Source organism: Ogataea polymorpha (assembly GCF_001664045.1).
Source record: "Ogataea polymorpha strain NCYC 495 leu1.1 chromosome Unknown OGAPOscaffold_7, whole genome shotgun sequence".
In the NCBI taxonomy this organism is placed as follows: Eukaryota; Fungi; Ascomycota; class Pichiomycetes; order Pichiales; family Pichiaceae; genus Ogataea; species Ogataea polymorpha.
The window spans coordinates 352,787-370,772 of NW_017264704.1; the positions used below are offsets into that span (position 1 = coordinate 352,787).

General features: G+C 56.2%; 14 protein-coding genes across 14 annotated transcripts; 7 read left to right on the forward strand and 7 right to left on the reverse strand.

Moving 5' to 3' along the window:
- The first annotated feature begins 461 nt into the window (after positions 1–461).
- OGAPODRAFT_17414 (uncharacterized protein) lies at positions 462–2,362 on the forward strand. The gene has a single exon (XM_018355097.1). It carries the CDS (start codon positions 506–508, stop codon positions 1,484–1,486), a length of 981 nt encoding a protein of 326 aa, XP_018208668.1. The 5' UTR covers positions 462–505; the 3' UTR covers positions 1,487–2,362.
- On the reverse strand, positions 462–2,493 carry OGAPODRAFT_95839 (uncharacterized protein; the record flags this gene model as incomplete). Its single annotated transcript, XM_018357827.1, has 2 exons — positions 462–1,633; positions 1,675–2,493. The coding sequence occupies 2 exons, from the start codon at positions 2,491–2,493 to the stop codon at positions 1,613–1,615; spliced, it is 840 nt and encodes a 279-aa protein (XP_018208669.1). The 3' UTR covers positions 462–1,612.
- Positions 2,494–2,527: 34 nt separating this feature from the next.
- OGAPODRAFT_17415 (uncharacterized protein) lies at positions 2,528–3,529 on the reverse strand. Its single transcript, XM_018355098.1, has one exon. The coding sequence runs from the start codon at positions 3,418–3,420 to the stop codon at positions 2,554–2,556; it is 867 nt and encodes a 288-aa protein (XP_018208670.1). The 5' UTR covers positions 3,421–3,529; the 3' UTR covers positions 2,528–2,553.
- Positions 3,530–3,559: 30 nt separating this feature from the next.
- Positions 3,560–5,514, forward strand: OGAPODRAFT_17416 (uncharacterized protein). Its single transcript, XM_018355099.1, has one exon. It carries the CDS (start codon positions 3,616–3,618, stop codon positions 5,140–5,142), a length of 1,527 nt encoding a protein of 508 aa, XP_018208672.1. The 5' UTR covers positions 3,560–3,615; the 3' UTR covers positions 5,143–5,514.
- On the forward strand, positions 3,560–10,412 carry OGAPODRAFT_103232 (uncharacterized protein). Its single transcript, XM_018353163.1, has one exon. The coding sequence runs from the start codon at positions 5,257–5,259 to the stop codon at positions 7,330–7,332; it is 2,076 nt and encodes a 691-aa protein (XP_018208671.1). The 5' UTR covers positions 3,560–5,256; the 3' UTR covers positions 7,333–10,412.
- Positions 6,234–10,412, reverse strand: OGAPODRAFT_17417 (uncharacterized protein). Its single transcript, XM_018355100.1, has one exon. The coding sequence runs from the start codon at positions 9,078–9,080 to the stop codon at positions 7,353–7,355; it is 1,728 nt and encodes a 575-aa protein (XP_018208673.1). The 5' UTR covers positions 9,081–10,412; the 3' UTR covers positions 6,234–7,352.
- OGAPODRAFT_10358 (uncharacterized protein) lies at positions 9,210–10,448 on the reverse strand (the record flags this gene model as incomplete). The annotated part of the gene is made up of 1 exon (XM_018353187.1): positions 9,210–10,448. One exon carries the CDS (start codon positions 10,446–10,448, stop codon positions 9,210–9,212), a length of 1,239 nt encoding a protein of 412 aa, XP_018208674.1.
- A 102-nt stretch (positions 10,449–10,550) lies between these two features.
- On the forward strand, positions 10,551–11,954 carry OGAPODRAFT_17419 (uncharacterized protein; the record flags this gene model as incomplete). The annotated part of the gene is made up of 1 exon (XM_018355101.1): positions 10,551–11,954. A coding segment is annotated over one exon (1,400 nt), but the record flags the coding sequence as incomplete, so codon positions are not given.
- Positions 11,953–12,574, reverse strand: OGAPODRAFT_17420 (uncharacterized protein). Its single transcript, XM_018355102.1, has one exon. The coding sequence runs from the start codon at positions 12,489–12,491 to the stop codon at positions 11,970–11,972; it is 522 nt and encodes a 173-aa protein (XP_018208676.1). The 5' UTR covers positions 12,492–12,574; the 3' UTR covers positions 11,953–11,969.
- A 32-nt stretch (positions 12,575–12,606) lies between these two features.
- Positions 12,607–13,255, reverse strand: OGAPODRAFT_78092 (uncharacterized protein; the record flags this gene model as incomplete). The annotated part of the gene is made up of 1 exon (XM_018356417.1): positions 12,607–13,255. The coding sequence occupies one exon, from the start codon at positions 13,253–13,255 to the stop codon at positions 12,704–12,706; it is 552 nt and encodes a 183-aa protein (XP_018208677.1). The 3' UTR covers positions 12,607–12,703.
- Positions 13,256–13,335: 80 nt separating this feature from the next.
- Positions 13,336–14,022, forward strand: OGAPODRAFT_95848 (uncharacterized protein; the record flags this gene model as incomplete). The annotated part of the gene is made up of 1 exon (XM_018357828.1): positions 13,336–14,022. One exon carries the CDS (start codon positions 13,336–13,338, stop codon positions 14,005–14,007), a length of 672 nt encoding a protein of 223 aa, XP_018208678.1. The 3' UTR covers positions 14,008–14,022.
- Positions 14,023–14,050: 28 nt separating this feature from the next.
- Positions 14,051–17,952, forward strand: OGAPODRAFT_95849 (uncharacterized protein; the record flags this gene model as incomplete). The annotated part of the gene is made up of 1 exon (XM_018357829.1): positions 14,051–17,952. The coding sequence occupies one exon, from the start codon at positions 14,051–14,053 to the stop codon at positions 16,322–16,324; it is 2,274 nt and encodes a 757-aa protein (XP_018208679.1). The 3' UTR covers positions 16,325–17,952.
- On the forward strand, positions 16,485–17,444 carry OGAPODRAFT_52668 (uncharacterized protein; the record flags this gene model as incomplete). Its single annotated transcript, XM_018355751.1, has 1 exon — positions 16,485–17,444. One exon carries the CDS (start codon positions 16,485–16,487, stop codon positions 17,442–17,444), a length of 960 nt encoding a protein of 319 aa, XP_018208680.1.
- On the reverse strand, positions 17,481–17,960 carry OGAPODRAFT_14762 (uncharacterized protein; the record flags this gene model as incomplete). Its single annotated transcript, XM_018353433.1, has 1 exon — positions 17,481–17,960. The coding sequence occupies one exon, from the start codon at positions 17,958–17,960 to the stop codon at positions 17,481–17,483; it is 480 nt and encodes a 159-aa protein (XP_018208681.1).
- Between the last annotated feature and the right edge of the window lie 26 nt (positions 17,961–17,986).

Here is a 17,986-nt window from a genome sequence, read left to right on the forward strand (position 1 = left end):
TCCACTTTATAGTAGTCCTCGAGAAACTTGATTTTGGTGTCCTCGTATTTCTTAACGAGGGCAGAAGGCACATCTAGAGAGCCTTGCACGGGAATCTGGTCCAGTCTGACGTGTGCCGCGAGCGCATGGACGCTCAGGAAAAGAGAGAAAAGCATAGTTGAAAATGGAACGGATGCGGTTTTTATCGCGGAGAAGTGCCAAATTGGGAAGCGATAAAGAATTTCCGACAGGGTTCGCTTGAGTTCGGTCGAAGTCAGAAAGGCGGACGACGTTGGTGGCAAACGGCACGTAGCAAGGGGCTGATCGTAATTGGCAGCTGTCAGATGGAAAATGGAGTCAGGAGGAGCTTATATTGAGATGGGGCCCAGCCATGAAAAACTGACTGTTTTTAATTCAGATAAGAAATTTCGAAAAAATCGCTTTTTCCCGACATGGCGAAAATCATAGTTATAGGGTACGTGCCGCTGTTGGGCCCAGCTAACCGGTCAGTTGCGGCGTGGTTGGAATGACCACAGCCTTAGAGCTCGCACAAAGAGGCCACAACGTTCAGATTGTCGCTCGTCATCTGCCCGGCGACGTCGACGTCGAGTATACCAGTCCTTTTGCAGGCGCCAATTGGTCAAGCTTCGCGCAGGATGAAGACTATGAGATGAAGGAGTGGGACAAACTCGGTTATTACCGGTTTATGGACCTAGCCGCAAACGTTCCCGGCTCAAGCGTGGTGAGACGCACGGAACGGATTCTCAACTCCAAACGGCTGCCGTGGTTCAAAGACTTTGTGCAGGATTTCCGGCTTCTTTCCAGAGAAGAGCTCCCGGACGGAGTCGAATACGGCCACGAGTACACCACCGTGGCAATCACGGTGCCAATCTATTTGCACTATCTATTGCAGAAGTTATTAAGTCTGGGTGTTAAGCTGCATAGAGCACATTTACACCACATCAAAGACGCCGCCAGCTATTTCACCGACGGCCAAGTTGACGTGACTGTGAACTGCTCTGGCCTGCTCTCCAGCAAGCTGGGAGGCGTGATGGACCAGGACGTGTTCCCGATAAAAGGCCAGGTGATCCATGCGCGGAACAGCTGTCCGTACATGCTTTCCGTCAAGAACATACCGGGTGCCAGCAAAGACGAATTATTGTACATTTTCCCCAGGAAAGAAGGCGGCACGATCATTGGCGGTTGTTTCCGCGTGAACGACTGGACGCCGGACGTGGATGAAGGTCTATTCGAGAGGACCGTGGCCCGTGCACGCCAGTATTGCCCGGAACTTTTTGACCAAGGCGACTTGGACGTCGTCAAGGTGCACTGTGGCCTTAGACCGGGCAGAAAAGGCGGGCCACGAATTGAGAAGGAGGTTATTCCTGGCGTTGGCCGCGTGGTGCACAACTACGGCGCAGCAGGTGCTGGATACCAGAATTCGCACGGAATGGCCATGAAGACGGTTATGCTGGTGGAGTCGTTTTTGCGCGAGCACAAGCTCTAGTTGGCAGAGATTCCTTTTGTCCAGCTGTAGCAGCCCAGGATGAGCATCATGGTGAGAAATGAAACCACAAGACTGGTGGTATAGTAGACAGCGCGGCGAATTTCGTTTCTGAGCGCGACAATCTCATTAACAAACGTGCTCAAAGTGCTGTATGCTCCGCAGAAACCCGTTCCCAGAGCAACTAGCACGTCCAGCTGTAGTTGGTCGGTAACCAGAGGCTCGCCCGTGCTGGTTTGTCCGTGTATTAAAAGATAAAGTATTGCCAGGAGAGTAGATGCAGTGACGTTAGTGATAAAGGTGCCGATGGGAAACCAAGAGAGAGCGTTGAGTTTTGAGAGATGGTAGCGGCCAAAGCAGCCGAAGGGGGCGAAGACGATGCCGAACGACCAGGATTTCTTCCAGAAATGGTGGTTGTGCAAAGTGCAGCAGAGCACGAGGTTAGCGATCCACACAATAACTCCGAGCACCATGGTCAGCAGCTCAAAATTATGCACCACTTTGATAAACTTTCTATGGCCAAGCCCCCATGAGTCGCCAAACCTGGTGAGGAAAGAAGCGAGATCGGAGCCCAAATGGTAACCAATCATGGACACGCCCATTTGAGTGAAGATGACGGAGAAAAACTCCATAACTCCGTAGCCGTGGTTGGGCAGCTTGTTGTGTACGTTGAGAATATCCAGTGTTTTGGCGAGTATTTCCATAACCAGGGCCGAGAAGCTCGAGAAACTGCCAATAAAGCCTGTGGTGAGGGCTGTGTAGATCACGAGCGATTTTTTCGTCTGCGTCTTCTCCTCCGCCAGCAGCGTTTGCCACCCCTGGTCGTACTGGTTAACTAGAGCGATCAACAGACAGGCGGTAAAATTCGACCAAATGCACGAGCCCGACAGCTTGTAGTTCGGGTTGATGTAGGAGTTCGAGTAGAAGGTAAGTTTAGTAAGCCCTTCCCGGGCCATGAAGCCCAAAATCGACCAGAAGACTAACTCGAGGTGGACATCGAGCCATAGCATGGGAATAAATAATTAGTGATTTTGAACTTGCTTAGTCGTGTAATTACAGAAATTATAACTTTATGCACCGGCACAGTGTCCACCGTCAATTCTAAGATCAGAGCCGGTCATGAACCGCGACCCGTCGCCCAGCAGAAACACGGCGGCCGTCTTGAAGTCGTCGGGCGCGCCCAGGCGGTTGAGCATTGCACCGCGCATCCACGTCTCGTAAAGCTCGGGTTCTACGTCCAGCAGCTCCTGGGTCATGGCAGTTATAATATAACCCGGCGAGATGGTGTTGATGCGGATACCGTACTGGCCCCACTCCTGGCACAATGACCGCGCGAGCTGCAGCACGGCGGCCTTGGACGTGTTGTACGCCGTATTTGCAAGCCCACGGTTCGCGATAATGCCAGACATCGACCCAATCAGTACGATCGAGCCTGGTGTCCGCTCTGCTACAAGAATCTTGGCTGTGTGCTTGGCCATGATAAACGAGCCCACAAAGTTGATGTCAACGATTTTCCGGTACAGCTCGACGGGGTAGTCGATAGCAGGTAGCTTCTGGTTGATGCCGGCACAATTAACCAGCCCGTGAACCGGCCTGCCTGCTTGTGCAGCCTCCTGGGCGAGCCGGGGTAGCAGCAACTCGACGGCGGGCTCACTGGTGACGTCGAGCGTGTTGAACGAGAGAGAGCCACCGTTTTCCTTGGCGAGCGCCTGTGCAGCGGCCCACTCTTCGGTGAGGGGTTCTGGCAGCAGGTCGAGAGCCACTGCGCTGCCGCCGGCCTCTAAGATGGCGGTGATAAGGCTCAAGCCGAGGCCACGGGCGCCGCCGGTGACAAAGTAGGTCCTGTTTCTCAGATCCAGGCCTGCTTTAATGGAAGACGGCGAGGCTGGAGCAGGGTCGGTGATAGTGGCGAGAGGATTATAGGACTTGTACGTCATGGTGCTGCACCAAGAGAAAACTAGTGCTATATTTATAAAGCCCGAATTCGCGATAGCGGCAATCGATGCGGGGGCCGCATTGTGGGGGCGCTTAATTTTTCCGCATCCGACAATACGCGCAAATCTAACGCATGCACCCCGCATTACACGCAGCCAGGGTATAAATGATGGGTGAGAGCCCTGTTGCTTCCAAGAATGTATTTGGGATTGAAAGGCCGTAACTTGCAATGGGGGGTCACCATTGCCTCTGGTGCAGGATTTCTGCTGTTTGGATTTGATCAGGGCGTGATGTCCGGCCTGCTGACCGGTGCCGCGTTCACGCACCAATTCCCGGCGATTGACACGACGGCCACAGGCCACGGCAGCTCATCGCTACAGGGAACCGTGGTGGCTATCTACGAGATTGGCTGTTTCTTTGGCGCACTGTTCAGCTTCGTGTTTGGAGAACGGCTCGGAAGACGCTGGAGCATCATAATCGGGTGCTTGACGCTTTCTGTGGGAGCTGCAATCCAAACCTCTGCGTACGGCGTTGCACAGCTGATTGTGGGACGTATAGTTGCCGGGCTGGGAAACGGCATGAACACGGCCACGATTCCTGTGTGGCACTCGGAAATCTGTAAAGCCCACAACAGAGGCCGTGAGCTGTCGATCGAGCTGGCGATCAACATTTTCGGAGTTATGACGTCATACTGGGTCGACTACGGCATGAGTTATGTCGACAGCGAGGCCCAGTTCCGGTTCCCGATCTCGCTGCAGATTGTGTTTGCTCTCTTCACGCTCGCCGGAGTGATGTGCTTGCCCGAGTCGCCACGGTGGCTGATTGCCCACGATCGCCACGCAGAGGCCAAGCAGGTGATCCATCTAACAATGGTTAACGCTGAGCAGATAACCGAGGACGACCCGAGCGTTTTGCACGAGATTGAGCTGATCAACGAGGCACTTACCGAGGAACGCGAGTCTGCGCGTGTCGGCTTTACGGCCGTCTTCACGAACGGACCACAGCGCTTTTTCTGGCGTACCTTTTTGGGCATGTTTTCCCAGTTCATGCAGCAGTTGTCGGGAATCAACCTGATTACGTACTACTCCACGAGCATTTTCGAGGAGTCCGTGGGCATGGACCACAACCTGGCGCTGCTGATGTCTGGGTTCAACGGAATTGCGTACTTTTTCTCGTCGCTGCTCCCAATTTGGTTGCTCGATAGATTTGGCCGCCGCAAGCTGATGCTTTTTGCTGTGATCGGACAGGGTTCGTGCATGGCCATTCTGGCGGGCACGGTCTCGAACGGCAACACGGCGTCCGGAATAGTGGCCACGGTTATGCTGTTTATGTTCAACTTTTTCTTCGCCGTTGGTCTGCTTGCTATTCCTTGGCTGCTCCCAGCAGAGTACGCGCCTTTGGCGATCCGTACGAAAGCTGCGGCGCTGGGCTCTGCCAGCAACTGGATTTTCACGTTTTTGGTTGTTGAGATTACGCCGTCGAGCGTCTCCAACATCGGGTACAAGACGTACATCTACTTCTGCGTGTTCAATTTCTGCTTTGTGCCGATGATTTATTTCTTCTACCCAGAAACGAAAAACCTCCCGCTCGAGAAAATCGACCGCATGTTTGTGGGGGAGAAGGTCCACTTGTTCTGGAACGATGCGCTCGAGGACGACTTTGGGCTTGTTGCCGACAAGACCACGGAGAAAGCGGAGGTCCAGATGGTGGAGTCCGGTGTGTAAGTTTAAGCTTGGCAATATCTGCCGCAATTTTTCAAGCTCGCGTAGCATTCCCGATTGGGAAATTTTGAGCGCAACAAGGACCCCGGATAAATAGCACCGATCTGGCCTGCTGGAATGCCAATGACGACTGACAACTCTCAGACACACCAGCTCGTGCTTAGCAGTTTCCGCTGCCTCATTGCAGACCTCGTCCAGCACTACGGGGGCGGCCATCCCGGCGGCGCCATGGGCATGGCCGCTATGGGAGTGGCCTTGTGGAAATACGCCATGAACTACTCTCCAAGCAACCCAGATTTCTTCAATAGAGACCGTTTCGTGCTCTCCAACGGCCACACATGCTTGTTCCAATACGTGTTCCTGCACCTGTCGGGCTACAAGCACATGACCATGGAGCAGCTGAAAACGTACCACTCGGACCGCCCAGACTCATACTGTCCGGGCCATCCTGAGATTGAGCACCCTGGAGTTGAGGTCACAACTGGCCCGCTTGGCCAGGGCATTGCCAACGCTGTCGGGCTCTCCATTGCGTCGAAGAATCTCGCCGCTTTGTACAACAGGCCGGGCTACGACGTGGTGGATAACTCCATCTTCTGTATTGTCGGTGATGCGTGCCTGCAGGAAGGCGTTGGGCTGGAGGCCATTTCGCTCGCAGGCCATCTTGGTCTCGGCAACTTGATCGTGCTCTACGACAATAATCAGGTCACGTGCGACGGCAGCGCCGACGTGGCCAACACGGAGGACGTGGCGGCCAAATTTCGGGCGTGCCAGTGGGCAGTGCTCGACGTGGCCAACGGCTCTGAGGACGTCGAGGCCATTGTGGGGGCCATTGACCGTGCCAAGCAGATCACCGATCGGCCTGTGTTGATCAACGTCCACACCGTTATCGGCTACGGAGCGCTCAACCAGGGCGAGGCATCAGCCCACGGCGCAGCGCTCGGAGACGACAATGTGAGACAGCTCAAGCTAAAGAACGGCCTGGACCCAGACCTGCGCTTCCATGTGCCGCAAGAGGTGTACGAGTTCTTCAGCGACTGCGTTCCGCGCGGCCAGCACAGCGAGCGGCTGTGGGAGGAGAAGGTGGCCAAGTACACAGAACAGTATCCTGAGCTGGCAGCTGAGTTTGCGCGCCGCGTGGCGGGCAAGCTGCCTGCCGACTGGAAAAAACACATTCCAACAGAATTTCCTTCCGGCCCAACACCAACCAGGAAGAGCAGCGGTCTCGTTTTTGCGCCGCTCGCCAAAGCCATCGACTCCATTATTGCCGGCACGGCCGATTTGACGCCGTCTGTGCACGTGAGTTGGCCTGGCGCGCGCGACTTCCAAAAACCCCAGCTGCAGACCAAGTGCGGTTTGGGCGGCGACTATTCGGGCCGCTACATCCACTACGGTATCCGTGAGCACGCGATGGCAGCAATTGCCAACGGAATTGCCGCCTACAACAGAGGCACGTTTGTTCCCGTCACGTCCACGTTCCTGATGTTCTACCTGTATGCTGCTCCCGCCGTGCGGATGGGCGCTCTACAGGAGCTACAGACAATCCATGTCGCCACACACGACTCGATCGGTACGGGCGAGGACGGACCAACTCACCAGCCAATCGCGCTGCCGGCCTTTTACCGTGCGCTGCCTAACTCGTTATTTTTGCGGCCGGCAGATTCTGAAGAGACGGCCGGTGCTTGGGAAGCCGCCATGGACTTCAAACACGGACCGAGCCTCATCTCACTGTCACGTCAGGCTCTGCCGCAGCTGGGCGTTACTGCACGTGACAAGGTTGCCCTGGGGGCCTACGTGGTGAAGCCGGAGGCCGAGCCACAGCTGCAGCTACTGGCAACGGGCTCCGACCTGCAATTGGCACTGAAAGCGGCCGAGGAGTTGGCCAGACGCGGTATTCGGACCAGAGTCGTCAGCTTCCCGTGCACACAACTGTTTGAGCAGCAGAGCACTGAATACAAGCAGAGCGTGCTGCTGCGCGGCAAGATTCCGTCCGTGGCAGTGGAAAGCTACGCTGTGAACGGCTGGGAGCGGTATGCGACGGCGGGCTACAGCATGCGCACGTTTGGCAAGTCACTGCCCGGCCATGCTGCGTACGAGTACTTTGGGTTCTCGCCACACCGCGTGGCAGACCGGGTGGAGAAGTACTTCCGTTCGGCAACACCAGAAAAATTATGGTATTTTGAGGATTTGAACTAAATAGCTGAAAGTAATTGGTGCTAGTTACTCCAATGTTCTTGTAGGTCGCGGATGCGCCAGCTGGTAGACCAGCCAGTGGTATTTTCAATGTCGCGCAGCAGCTGGACGATGATGTGCTGCTCCTCCTTGCTGCTCATGAGCTTGCCCGCCACCCAGAGTGGTTGCAGCGCGTTGTTGAGACAGCCGTGGTCCGAGTTGGACAGACTGATGCCGACAACGCACTTGGCGTGCCAGATGAGGCTCTTGCGCATGACGGGGTCCACGGCGAGCGTGGGCAGCGGACGCACAATGCGCGTTTTGTACTTCATAAGCAAAATCATGGCGGTGTGGAACATCTGCGTGCCCGAGATGGCCGGGGCCACGCAGAACAGGATGCTCGGGAACGGCGTGCCGTCCTTAAACACGCTCACGACAGGATGCATCTCAGAAGGGCGGTCCTGCCACCAGCGATCGAGCTCCGTGTACAGCTCGATCCACTCGGACTCGAACTCGTCCTGCTTGAGGTTGCCCGAGTAAACGAGCCGACAAACGCGGGCAAGCAAGAAGACCATGTAGTTGGCGTACATGTCGCGCGACTCGTTGCCGTCGAACTTGGAGTCCAGAAACAGCGCGCGCGCGTGCTGCACCGTGCAGTTGCGCGGCAGCCAGTTCTCGCACGGGATCAGCGTCGCGGTCTTGTGCGAGATGGCATGCATCACGTCCATGCGAATAAAACACCAGAACACCGCCTGCCGCAGCCCCCCGGAAAATCCGTGCAAGTCTGCCACTCTGAACAGCGCGGCGCAGCCTTTTAGATGCTTCGTCCACGTTTCGCTCGGATCCGACGACATCATCTCGAAGCAGCACAGTATCACGCACGAGGCCATCACGCTGGTGTCGGGCACTTTTTTCACTTTCGGAATTAGGTATGTGAGCGACCGCTCGTACAGCCGGTACGTGGTTTCCGAGACCGGCCTGTCGTGCTGGAGCTTGTCGCGCTGACGGCTGGAAATAGTCAGAATCGCACACATAAGCGGGTCGTCCTTGGCCGTTTTCGAGAGCAGCGCGGTGAAACAGCTCCTGTGGTCGAACATGTCGAGCCAGGGACCGATGTCGTTGACGTAGCGCGTCAGCAGCAGCAGGTTCTCCTCCGGCGAAAGGATATCGTGGTCAGCGGGGCCATGGCCGAACTCCAGCCCATCGTGAAACGCGTTGATTCCCTTTGTGAGGTTGAGCAGCTGGTCGTCGAGAGACAGGTCGTTTTCAAAGATGTTGCCCGACAAAATGGCCGGCGTGGACGGGCTCGTGGTCATGGCGTTGAGAAACATGTAGTCGCGCAAGGTCTCGCGCAGGTTCGCGTAGTCAGGGCTCACGCCCGACACGTCGTTGCGTTCAAACGCCCAGGGCCGATCCCGCACGCTCTCGTCCGATGAGGGCGTGATGGGCACCGCGACCGGCTTCACCTCGTTCAACAGCGACTTGAGGTCGCAGAAGCTGCTGCTGGCCGCCGGCTTGGCTACCGGCTTGGCGGCCTCGATCGGCTGGAGGTCTGGAGTGGCAGGCACCTTTGTCGGCCGCTCGTCGCCAGGGACCATCAGATGGAAGGTGCTTGCGCGCGACGGCCATACGCACTCAAAGCGGCGGCGCGTGCAGAAGCCGCACACAGGCTTCGCCTCGTCGCATTTTTTATGTTTGCGGCGGCACGTCAGACAGCCCGTCTTGACGCGGCGCCGGGGCTCTGGCGGGAGAAGAGGATCTTTGGGGAACATAACCAAATAGTAGAAAAAATAATTATGTACCCCGACTTTTTTTCATGCACGGGGGAACTGGCTGACTCCGCACACCCGTACACAGGAAGACGGAGACAGCAGCAACGCCGACGTGGTGTTGCTCCATTGCTATACAGGCACGGGGTCCATTTTCGGGAAAATACGAGCCGCCTGGAAGAAGATGCGCGCGGCAGCGGCGGAGGCCATGAGGCTCTTGCACACAGGCCGTTTTCTGACGTCTCCGCCAGTCTGCACGCGGTCGTCCTCATTGGGCTGGAACGTCTTGTGTCCGCCAAATTCCGAGCGATACCGCTCGTACGTGCGGTCGTCCAGCCGGTAGATGTCGAACGAGCAGAAATACAGCCCGTCGCTCGGGTCGTACATGTATTTTCTGAAGTACGACACATGGCGCAGAATCTCGTTCTCGCAGCAGCGGCGCGTGCTTTCCGGGGCGTCCTTCCCAAAGGTCACCAGGTAGTCGACAAGGCCCTCGACAAGCAGCTGGATGAAGTAGGAAGGCCCGTGCCAGAACCGTTTGTTCCAGTCGTCGTAGTCTCTGTCGAACAGCGTGCGGCCACGGTCGGTGGCGGCCTCCGCGAGTTTGCGGGCCTTGTCCACCCATTGCGGGTCTCTATCGTACTGGTACAGCATGCAGATCGCCGAGAGCGTGTTGCCCGTGTTGTAAGACCACTTTGTTTTGTCGATCACGTCCGAGTCGTACGCCACGCCGTCCATCACGACATTGTCCGACTTGTCCCAGAGGATCTGCTCAATGAAGTTGATGCACAGCTTCGCAAAGTCGTACAGCTGTTTCTGCTCCTCTGGCGATGAGTATTTGATCATGCGCATGGCGCCCGTCGCAGCCACGCAGTTCGAGATGGTGGCCATGTACTTGCGCGAGATGTGCCACTTCAGCCCCGGCACGTGAAACTTCTGGTGCTCGACCACGCCGGTCATCAGAAACCGCACCAGCTCGCGTGATAGGTCCAGATACTCCTGGTTGCCCGTGGCCTCGTACAGAGCAATCATGCCACGCAGCAGGTGGGCGCAGTCGTCGTAGTTGATATCGTCGTCTCCCGAGTTTTGTGCACCGTGGTACATCACCGAGTACGCGCCGTACTTGGGGTTGCGGAAGCACGTCAACGCAGACACCGTGGGCGCGACGATCGGCAGCGTCAGATCCTTGTACGCAGCGCAGCACTCCGCCACGGCGTGGAGCACGACGCCCATGGTCCAGCACGTGAACCGGCCCTCGCGCGACTCTTTGCATGGCACGCGGGTCGAGAAGTTGCCGATGCTGGGGTTCCAGTACGTTTGCCAGAACGTTTTGACGATGTTGTAGCCTTCCAAATTATTGTCGAAGGACATAGCAATTAAAAAATACCAAACTATTTCTCCTGCATACTGGGCCTTTGTTAGACACGGCCAAGAGTTTTTTTTTTTTTTTTTTAATTTTCCTGCCAAGAATTCCGATGCCCGACACAGATGATCAGTCCGACACAAAAAGCCCGCTAGAGGGGCCCGTGACGGCCGTCCAGGGTCCCCAGATGTCCAGCGACATACCAAACACGTTCAGGGGCCGCGGGCTCGCGTCCGTGGTCGGCTGCATGCTGTTCTCGTTTAATACCTGGGGTGCCAACTCCGCCTATTCGCTCTACTACCAGGAGTACCTCAACTCGGACGTGTTCCCCGGCACAACCAAGTACCAGTACGGCGTGGTGGGCGGGCTCACGTTTGGCGCCGGACTCACTTTCGGACCGCTGATTAACTATCTCGTGGGCACGCTGGGGCTCAAGCCCACGATCTCGATAGGAATTGCGTTCCAGCTCGCGTCGATGCTGCTGGCGTCTTTCTGCACCAAGTACTGGCAGCTGGTGCTCACCCAGGGCGTCTGGCAGGGCGTGGCGCTCGCGCTGATTGCCATTCCCAGCATCGTGGTGATCCCGCAGTGGTTTTCCAGTGGCAAGGGAGGCAAGCGGAATCTCGCGCTGGGCTTCTCTGCGGCGGGCTCCGGGCTCGGTGGCATCTTGTACAACATCGGAATGGAGCCCCTGCTCACCAGATACGGCTACCAGTGGTCGATGCGCACACAGGCCATAATCTGTGCGTTTCTCAACCTCATCGCCGTCACGCTGATCCAGTCGCGCAACAAGCATATCAAGCCCATCTACAGAGTGTACGACAAGGTTGTGTGGTCGAACTTCGGCGTCTGGTGTCTTCTCGCGTGGATCATGTTCACGCTGTTCGGCTACGTGACGCTCATGTACAATCTGGCCGACTTTACGCGGTCGCTCGGCTACAACGCCAACAAGGCGTCCGTGGTGGCCACCATGACGTCTGTCGGCATCATCTACGGCCGGCCAACAATGGGCCAGCTGTGCGACTTCCTCGGCCCGGTCAATATGACTATCTTTGCCAGTTGGGTCGTGGCGCTCTTTGCTCTGGCCATGTGGATTCCGTGCCGCAATTTCCCGACAGCGCTGATTTTCGCGCTCTTCGAGGGCTCTCTCATGGGCACCATCTGGATCACGCAGCCGTCGATGGCGGCCCACATCATCGGGCTGCGCAAGATGGGCATTGCCCTGTCGCTGTCCTGGGTGGCTACCGGGGTGTTTGGGTTTCTGAGCCCGATACTGGGCATAGCGCTGAAAAAGGACGGCCCGCAGCGGCCAGAACAGTACCAGAACGCCGCCATTTTCGTCGGCGTGTGCTACTTCGCCGCGGGCGTCATGCTCGTCATCCTGCGCGGTTGGCTCATAGCCAGACAGGAAATCACGCCGGGACAGACCGACGAACAGCTCTGGAACGCGCGCGTGCCCATCCGAAGAGCCATGCGCTGCACCTTCTCGTGCCGATTCTACAAACTGTAATCTGTTCAGCTATATTCAGCTATATATCGTAGCCCTGCTGCACAGCCATGTGCTGGTGGTGCACAATGTCGGTGCTCTCCCACGGGTACGCGATCCAGCAGTCCGGGAACTCCTCCCCCACCACATAGTTACCGCGCATCAGCTCGGCCGGCAGCTGTGCTCTCTTGGGCTTGTCCTTGTTGTGCAACACAAACACGAAAAACTGCGTGTTGGGGTCGGCCAGACCTTTCTCGCGAGCCTGTCGTGCGGCATCCTTCTGCAGCTCCCGCAGCGCATAGTGTAGTGTGGTGCGTGTGTCGTCGACCTCGTCGACAATCAGAATCTTCTTGTTGCACAGGTCCACGCCGCTCTCCTTGTAATTGATCCACTGGATCCGCTTGACCTCGGCGCCCGCCTGCTCCTCCTGCGTTGACACCGTGTTCAGGTCCTCGTACAGCGACAACACAATGGCAAATATCCGCAGATTTGGCCGGTTCTGCTGCTTGAGAAACGTGCGCAGGATCCGTGCTGGGATAAACCCGCCGCCGCCGATTGCAATCATCAAGTCTACGTCCAGCGGCTTCAACGTCTCCGCCGCACGCTGACACAGCTGGTGCACGTTGTTGTACGAGATGTACCTTTTATCCATGCAGGAGGACACAAGAGCTGGAGGTTTTATATAATTTTTTAATTTTTTTTGCATTTCCAAATAAATCACCGGACTGGTTCCGGTGATAAGATAAGACCAATAAATACGATAAATAAATATGCCGTCTACAGCTTGAACATCCGCACAGGGTACTCGTCCGTGTACATGCCGTGCTCGGGCTCCTCCAGAATCCTCATGCTGAGCTTCTTGTTCAGATTCGGAGCTACAACGGGCTCTCCGCGCGGACCCAGCAGCTCGCCGTTCAGAACCGCGCTGTCGGCGGTCCGCAGCACTTGCGGTAGGTCCACCTGGCCGCTGGACACAAGGGCCAGCTGCTTCACGCCCTCCTCGCCCTTTGGCAGCCGGCTCCGTTTAGCGTTGCCGATCTGCAACAGCGCGCCGATCTGCGGCTGTGTGAACACAGACGCCCGCGGATACGCTCTGCGCTTGTCTCTCTTGAAGTAGTCGTTCTGGACGATGTCTGCGGCCGGAATGGTGCGCGGGTCCTTGTAGACCTGCTTGTTTGAGGACGGCGACGGGACACGGTAGTACGGAACGTAAGGGTTTCCCGACGACCGGTTAGGCACCAGAACCAGCACCGAGCGGATCAATTCCCAAATGCCCTTGGACCCAGTAGTGTATTTCTTCCACACAGGAACAGGACCTCCAGCACTCATGGGGAGAAAGAAATATATTTTGGATGGGTCTTCTCCACACCAAGTTTCCGGGTAACGCCTTTTTTTCTTTATCACCAATTATGCCTCTTCTTCGCAGTGCTAGACGGCTGCGCAGCTATTTCGGCGAGCTTCCCGAGGACTACGCGGAGGAGTCGCACGACGAGGAGATCCCCCAGGTAGACATCGACGAGATGGTCGATCTGGCCAACGAGCTCATGCGCAACGGCAACGGCACCGCTGCCGGGATCCGGGTGCGCCCCAGAAACATCCAACTTGCGCGCGACATCATCCTGGAGCACGAGCGGCGCGCTGCCAACGGCACGCCGCGCCGGCTGGACGACCGCCCGCTGTGGATGAAAGTGCTCGACTCCGTCACAATCACGCTCTTCCCCATCATCTTCATCCGCATCGTCAAGAACCTGCTCAGTGTGTCCTCCTTCTCGATCGATGTTGTGCAGGACACGTTCGACTACATTGAATACGTGCAGGGCACAGAGCCTGCGCGCGAGAACAGCTCGCTGCTGATGAAGTTTGGCCAGATCCTCATGGCAGAGTTCCCCGGGCTCAGCAACAACGTGCTCATTGTGCTCACGCTGGTGGTGTTCTACGTCTACACAATCCTGTTCTCGATGTTCATGGTCACATCGTTTGCGTTTTTGATCCTGTGTCTGACGTGGTCGCTGGGCAAACGGTGGCAGAGCATCGAGAAGCTGGTGATGGGGATAATTGCGGACGGCGAGGGGTGTATATAGAAGAAATAATTCGCGACTATTTTTTTCCATTTCGATTATTTCCATGGACAAGAGACCGTTTGACCAGTTAGAGCCGGAGTCCACGCCGACGCCCGTTTCGGAGACCTCGTCCAAGCGTGCGACGCCAGACGCTGCCGCCACCACCGTGAATGGCGGCTCGTCCAAGGTGCCAGCACACGTTCTGCAGAAAAGACGGGAGGGCCGTCTGCGGGCGATGGAGAAACTGCAGAACCGGCTCGACGAGCTAGGCATCAAGCGTGTGGACCAGGAGAACGCGCTCAAGTTCAGCTCCATCCCGCTCATCCAGGCCATAAACCAGAAAAACTACTACACCGACTACCTCAAGAAGGACGACCAGATCATGATGATCCGCGAGATGCGGCAGCGGCTGCTGGAGGCGCGGCTCGCGAAAAAACAGGCCGAGCTCGAGCGCAAGCAGGAGTCGCAGAACATGATCAACAAGATCAGCACCCACGGCTTCGACTTCGACGACAACGACGAGGACGACGAGGACGACGACAACGGCAAGATGGGCTCGAAAATCATAGTTCTGCACCCGGGCTCCGCCAATATTCGTATTGGTCTGTCCAGTGACGTCGACCCGATGGTGATCCCCAACATGGTGGCCCACAGACGGCCGGCTCCCAAAACCAGCGTGGACCCGCTGCGGTGCGAGGACGAGAACGGCGAGATGAGCATTGTGGACGAGCAGTTTGTCAATGCCAAGCGCACGGTCACGGCGAACTTTAAGGAGCGGATGAAGTTCTACAAAAGGCGCATTTTGCCCAACTCCAACGAGCAGTGCTACAATTACAACAAGCGGGTGCAGCCCGAGACAATCCCAGAGCTCGACGACGTGCACAAACTGGACTATTTCGACAAGGTGCGGGAAAACTACGTGACCGGCGCAGACGTGCTGAAAATCAAAGACCTCGAAAACTGGCAGGTCAGAAGCCCGTTCCTCAACGGCAGGTTCAACGACAGGGACATTGCGTACAAGTCCGAGCAGGATCTTCTCGGCGACATCAAGCTGATTCTGAACGATGCACTCAAGCGGTTCAACATATTCAACAGAAAGACGCTCAACACGTACAACTGCGTGCTGGTCATCCCCAACCTGTACGACAAGGTGTACTGTGAGAAAATGGTTGGATTTTTGTTCAACCTCGGATTTGGCCAGGTGGCCGTGTTCCAGGAAGGCCTTGCAGCGACATTTGGGTCGGGCGTGAGCTCGGCGTGCGTCGTGGACATCGGCGCCACGTCGACCAAGGTGTGCTGCATCGAGGAAGGCTACATTTTCCAGGACTCGGTGGTGGACTTGTCGTACGGCTCGAACGACATCACGCGGGCGCTGATCAAAAGCCTGATTGGCCAGCAGTTTCCGTACAGAAACATCAACCTGAACGAGCTCTGCGACTGGACGCTTGCGACGCAGCTCAAGGAGAATATTGTTACTTTCAACGACGCCAACGTGGCTGTGCAGATTTTCAAGTTTGTGAACAGGCGGCCGGGCCAGCTGAGTGAAAAATACGAGTTCAAGTCCTTTGACGACGTGATGGTGACGCCGATGGGACTGTTTTATCCAGAGCTGTTTCTGGAGGACGGCGACGCGCGCGAGGAGAGCACGATCCTCGGCAAATGGTCGCCCAATAAAAAGCTGACCCGGGGCTTAATGGAACGCAGAGTTGCGAAAAGCGCGGCACACAAGAACGAAACCGAGCGGAAACTCATCTCCGAAATGGACACCAAAGACCTGATGGACCAGCTGGTCAGCAGCGCGGCAGAGGAAACGGAAGCAGCCGACGGTGAAACGGATGAAAAAGTGACGCAGACGAATGACTTCCGGGTAAACATGACGCCATTGGACAAGGCCATCATCGAGTCGATCACGTACGCAGCCAGCGGCGACCAGCAGCGGCTCGAGAAGCTCTACCAGAACATCCTGATTGTTGGAGGCGGGTCCAAGATTGAGGGTTTGGACACGATTCTGGTGGACAGACTACATTTGAATCGTGTGCCGCTTCTTGCGTCCAACAAATTGGCAGAAATCACCAAGCAGGCGCAACAATGGAAAGACAAGGAGAAAGAATTGAGCGAGCAGCATGTTCAGGAGATAAACAATACGGTTGCGTCCGGGGGAGTGACGACGATCGAGATCATTGCGAACGACGAAAATTTAGATCCGTCGATGCTGGTCTGGAAAGGCGCGTCTGTGTTTGCACGGCTGAAGATCGTGGAGGAAATGTGGATTGGCGAGAAGTACTGGGACATTTTTGGCGGCCGCGCGCTAAGCTACACGACGCTGTTTAACTACTAGAAACGCGATTAGCAAATCCTAATTTTTCCCAATTTTTTTCCATTCTTTTTGGTCTCCACCTCACACCTCGCCGCGCTTTCACCCGGTCGGGCTGGCGGTGCTCGCAAAACAAAATGCTTTCCACCAAAAACCACCTCACTGTTTATTTCTCTCACCGAAAATGTTAAGAAGAGCCTTCTCAACCACCAGAGCAGCCAGAAACTACTCGGACACGATCAAGAACCTCAAGATCAACAAGGACACCAAGGTGATCTACCAGGGTTTCACGGGAAAACAGGCCACCTTCCATGCTGAGCAAGCCTTGGCATATGGTACCCAAATTGTTGGTGGAACCAACCCAAAGAAGGCCGGCCAGACCCACCTGGGCAAGCCCGTGTTTGCCAGTGTTGCGGATGCCATCAAGGAGACAGGAGCTACCGCCAGCGGTATCTTTGTTCCTCCTCCGATCGCGGCCAGTGCCATTGAGGAGGCTGTTGAAGCTGAAATCCCGCTGGTGGTCGCCATCACTGAGGGAATCCCGCAGGCAGACATGCTGAGAGTGTCACAGATGCTCAGAACCCAGTCCAAGACCAGATTGGTCGGACCTAACTGTCCGGGAATCATTGCTCCAGAGCAGTGCAAGATCGGAATCATGCCCCAAAACATCCACAAAAAGGGCAGAATCGGCATTGTTTCGAGATCTGGAACCCTCACGTACGAGGCCGTCAACCAGACCACCAAGGTCGGTCTGGGCCAGTCGCTGGTCATCGGAATGGGAGGTGACCCATGTCCAGGTACCAACTTCATAGATGCCCTGACACTGTTCCTGAACGACCCAGAAACAGAAGGTATCATTTTGATCGGTGAAATCGGCGGAGAGGCCGAGGAAGAGGCTGCCGAGTACCTCAAACAGTACAACCTCGCCAGAGACGTTCCAAAGCCCGTTGTCTCCTTCATTGCCGGTGTTACTGCTCCTCCAGGAAGAAGAATGGGCCACGCCGGTGCTCTGATCTCGGGCGGCAAGGGTACTGCCAAGTCCAAGATCGAGGCTTTGACTGCTGCCGAGGCCGTGGTTGTGCCTTCTCCAGGCAGACTCGGTAAGGCTCTCTACGACCAGTTCGTCGAGAAGAAGTTGCTCTAGACGGTAAATAGCTGATATAATCGATTCAAGCTCTTTTCACACCTTGCTGAGCCGTTCTTTCAGGCTCAGCAGCTCATTGTTCAAAACAGCCACACGCTCCAGCTTCTCGCTGTTCATCTCCTGCTCCAGCTCTTTGTACAACCGGAAATACTCCCTGTACGTCTGCTGGAACCGGCGAATATCATTTACCACGTCCGGCCGCTTTTTGTGCGGACTGGCAAGTCTGCCCTGTTCGCCCAGCCAGCTGCGCACAATCATCCGTTTTCTGACCCGCCCGAGATGCGCGGCCGTGTTGTCTCTTCGCACACCGTAAACCTCTGTCGCGTACTCGGGCAGACTCGAGAGCTCGAGCCGTCGGCCGCCCGCCTTAATTTCTGTGATCTGCCCCTTGCGGATCACGACTTTGAGCCCGTCGCGCGCGCTTGCCAGCTCTGCCGCCTGCTGGTCGCTCAGTCTCAGCATGGCGCAATGTCCACCCTTTTGCTCGCCTGCCAAACGGTATGTGTGGGGAGCCATTGGATAGCAAAAAAGATAATAATTTT

Excerpts from the sequence above, each read along its gene's own strand:
- OGAPODRAFT_17414 (XM_018355097.1), top strand. The coding sequence starts at position 506 with ATGACCACAGCCTTAGAGCTCGCACAAAGAGGCCACAACGTTCAGATT.
- OGAPODRAFT_17415 (XM_018355098.1), bottom strand. The coding sequence starts at position 3,420 with ATGACGTACAAGTCCTATAATCCTCTCGCCACTATCACCGACCCTGCT.
- OGAPODRAFT_17416 (XM_018355099.1), top strand. The coding sequence starts at position 3,616 with ATGTATTTGGGATTGAAAGGCCGTAACTTGCAATGGGGGGTCACCATT.
- OGAPODRAFT_103232 (XM_018353163.1), top strand. The coding sequence starts at position 5,257 with ATGCCAATGACGACTGACAACTCTCAGACACACCAGCTCGTGCTTAGC.
- OGAPODRAFT_17417 (XM_018355100.1), bottom strand. The coding sequence starts at position 9,080 with ATGTTCCCCAAAGATCCTCTTCTCCCGCCAGAGCCCCGGCGCCGCGTC.
- OGAPODRAFT_17420 (XM_018355102.1), bottom strand. The coding sequence starts at position 12,491 with ATGATTGCAATCGGCGGCGGCGGGTTTATCCCAGCACGGATCCTGCGC.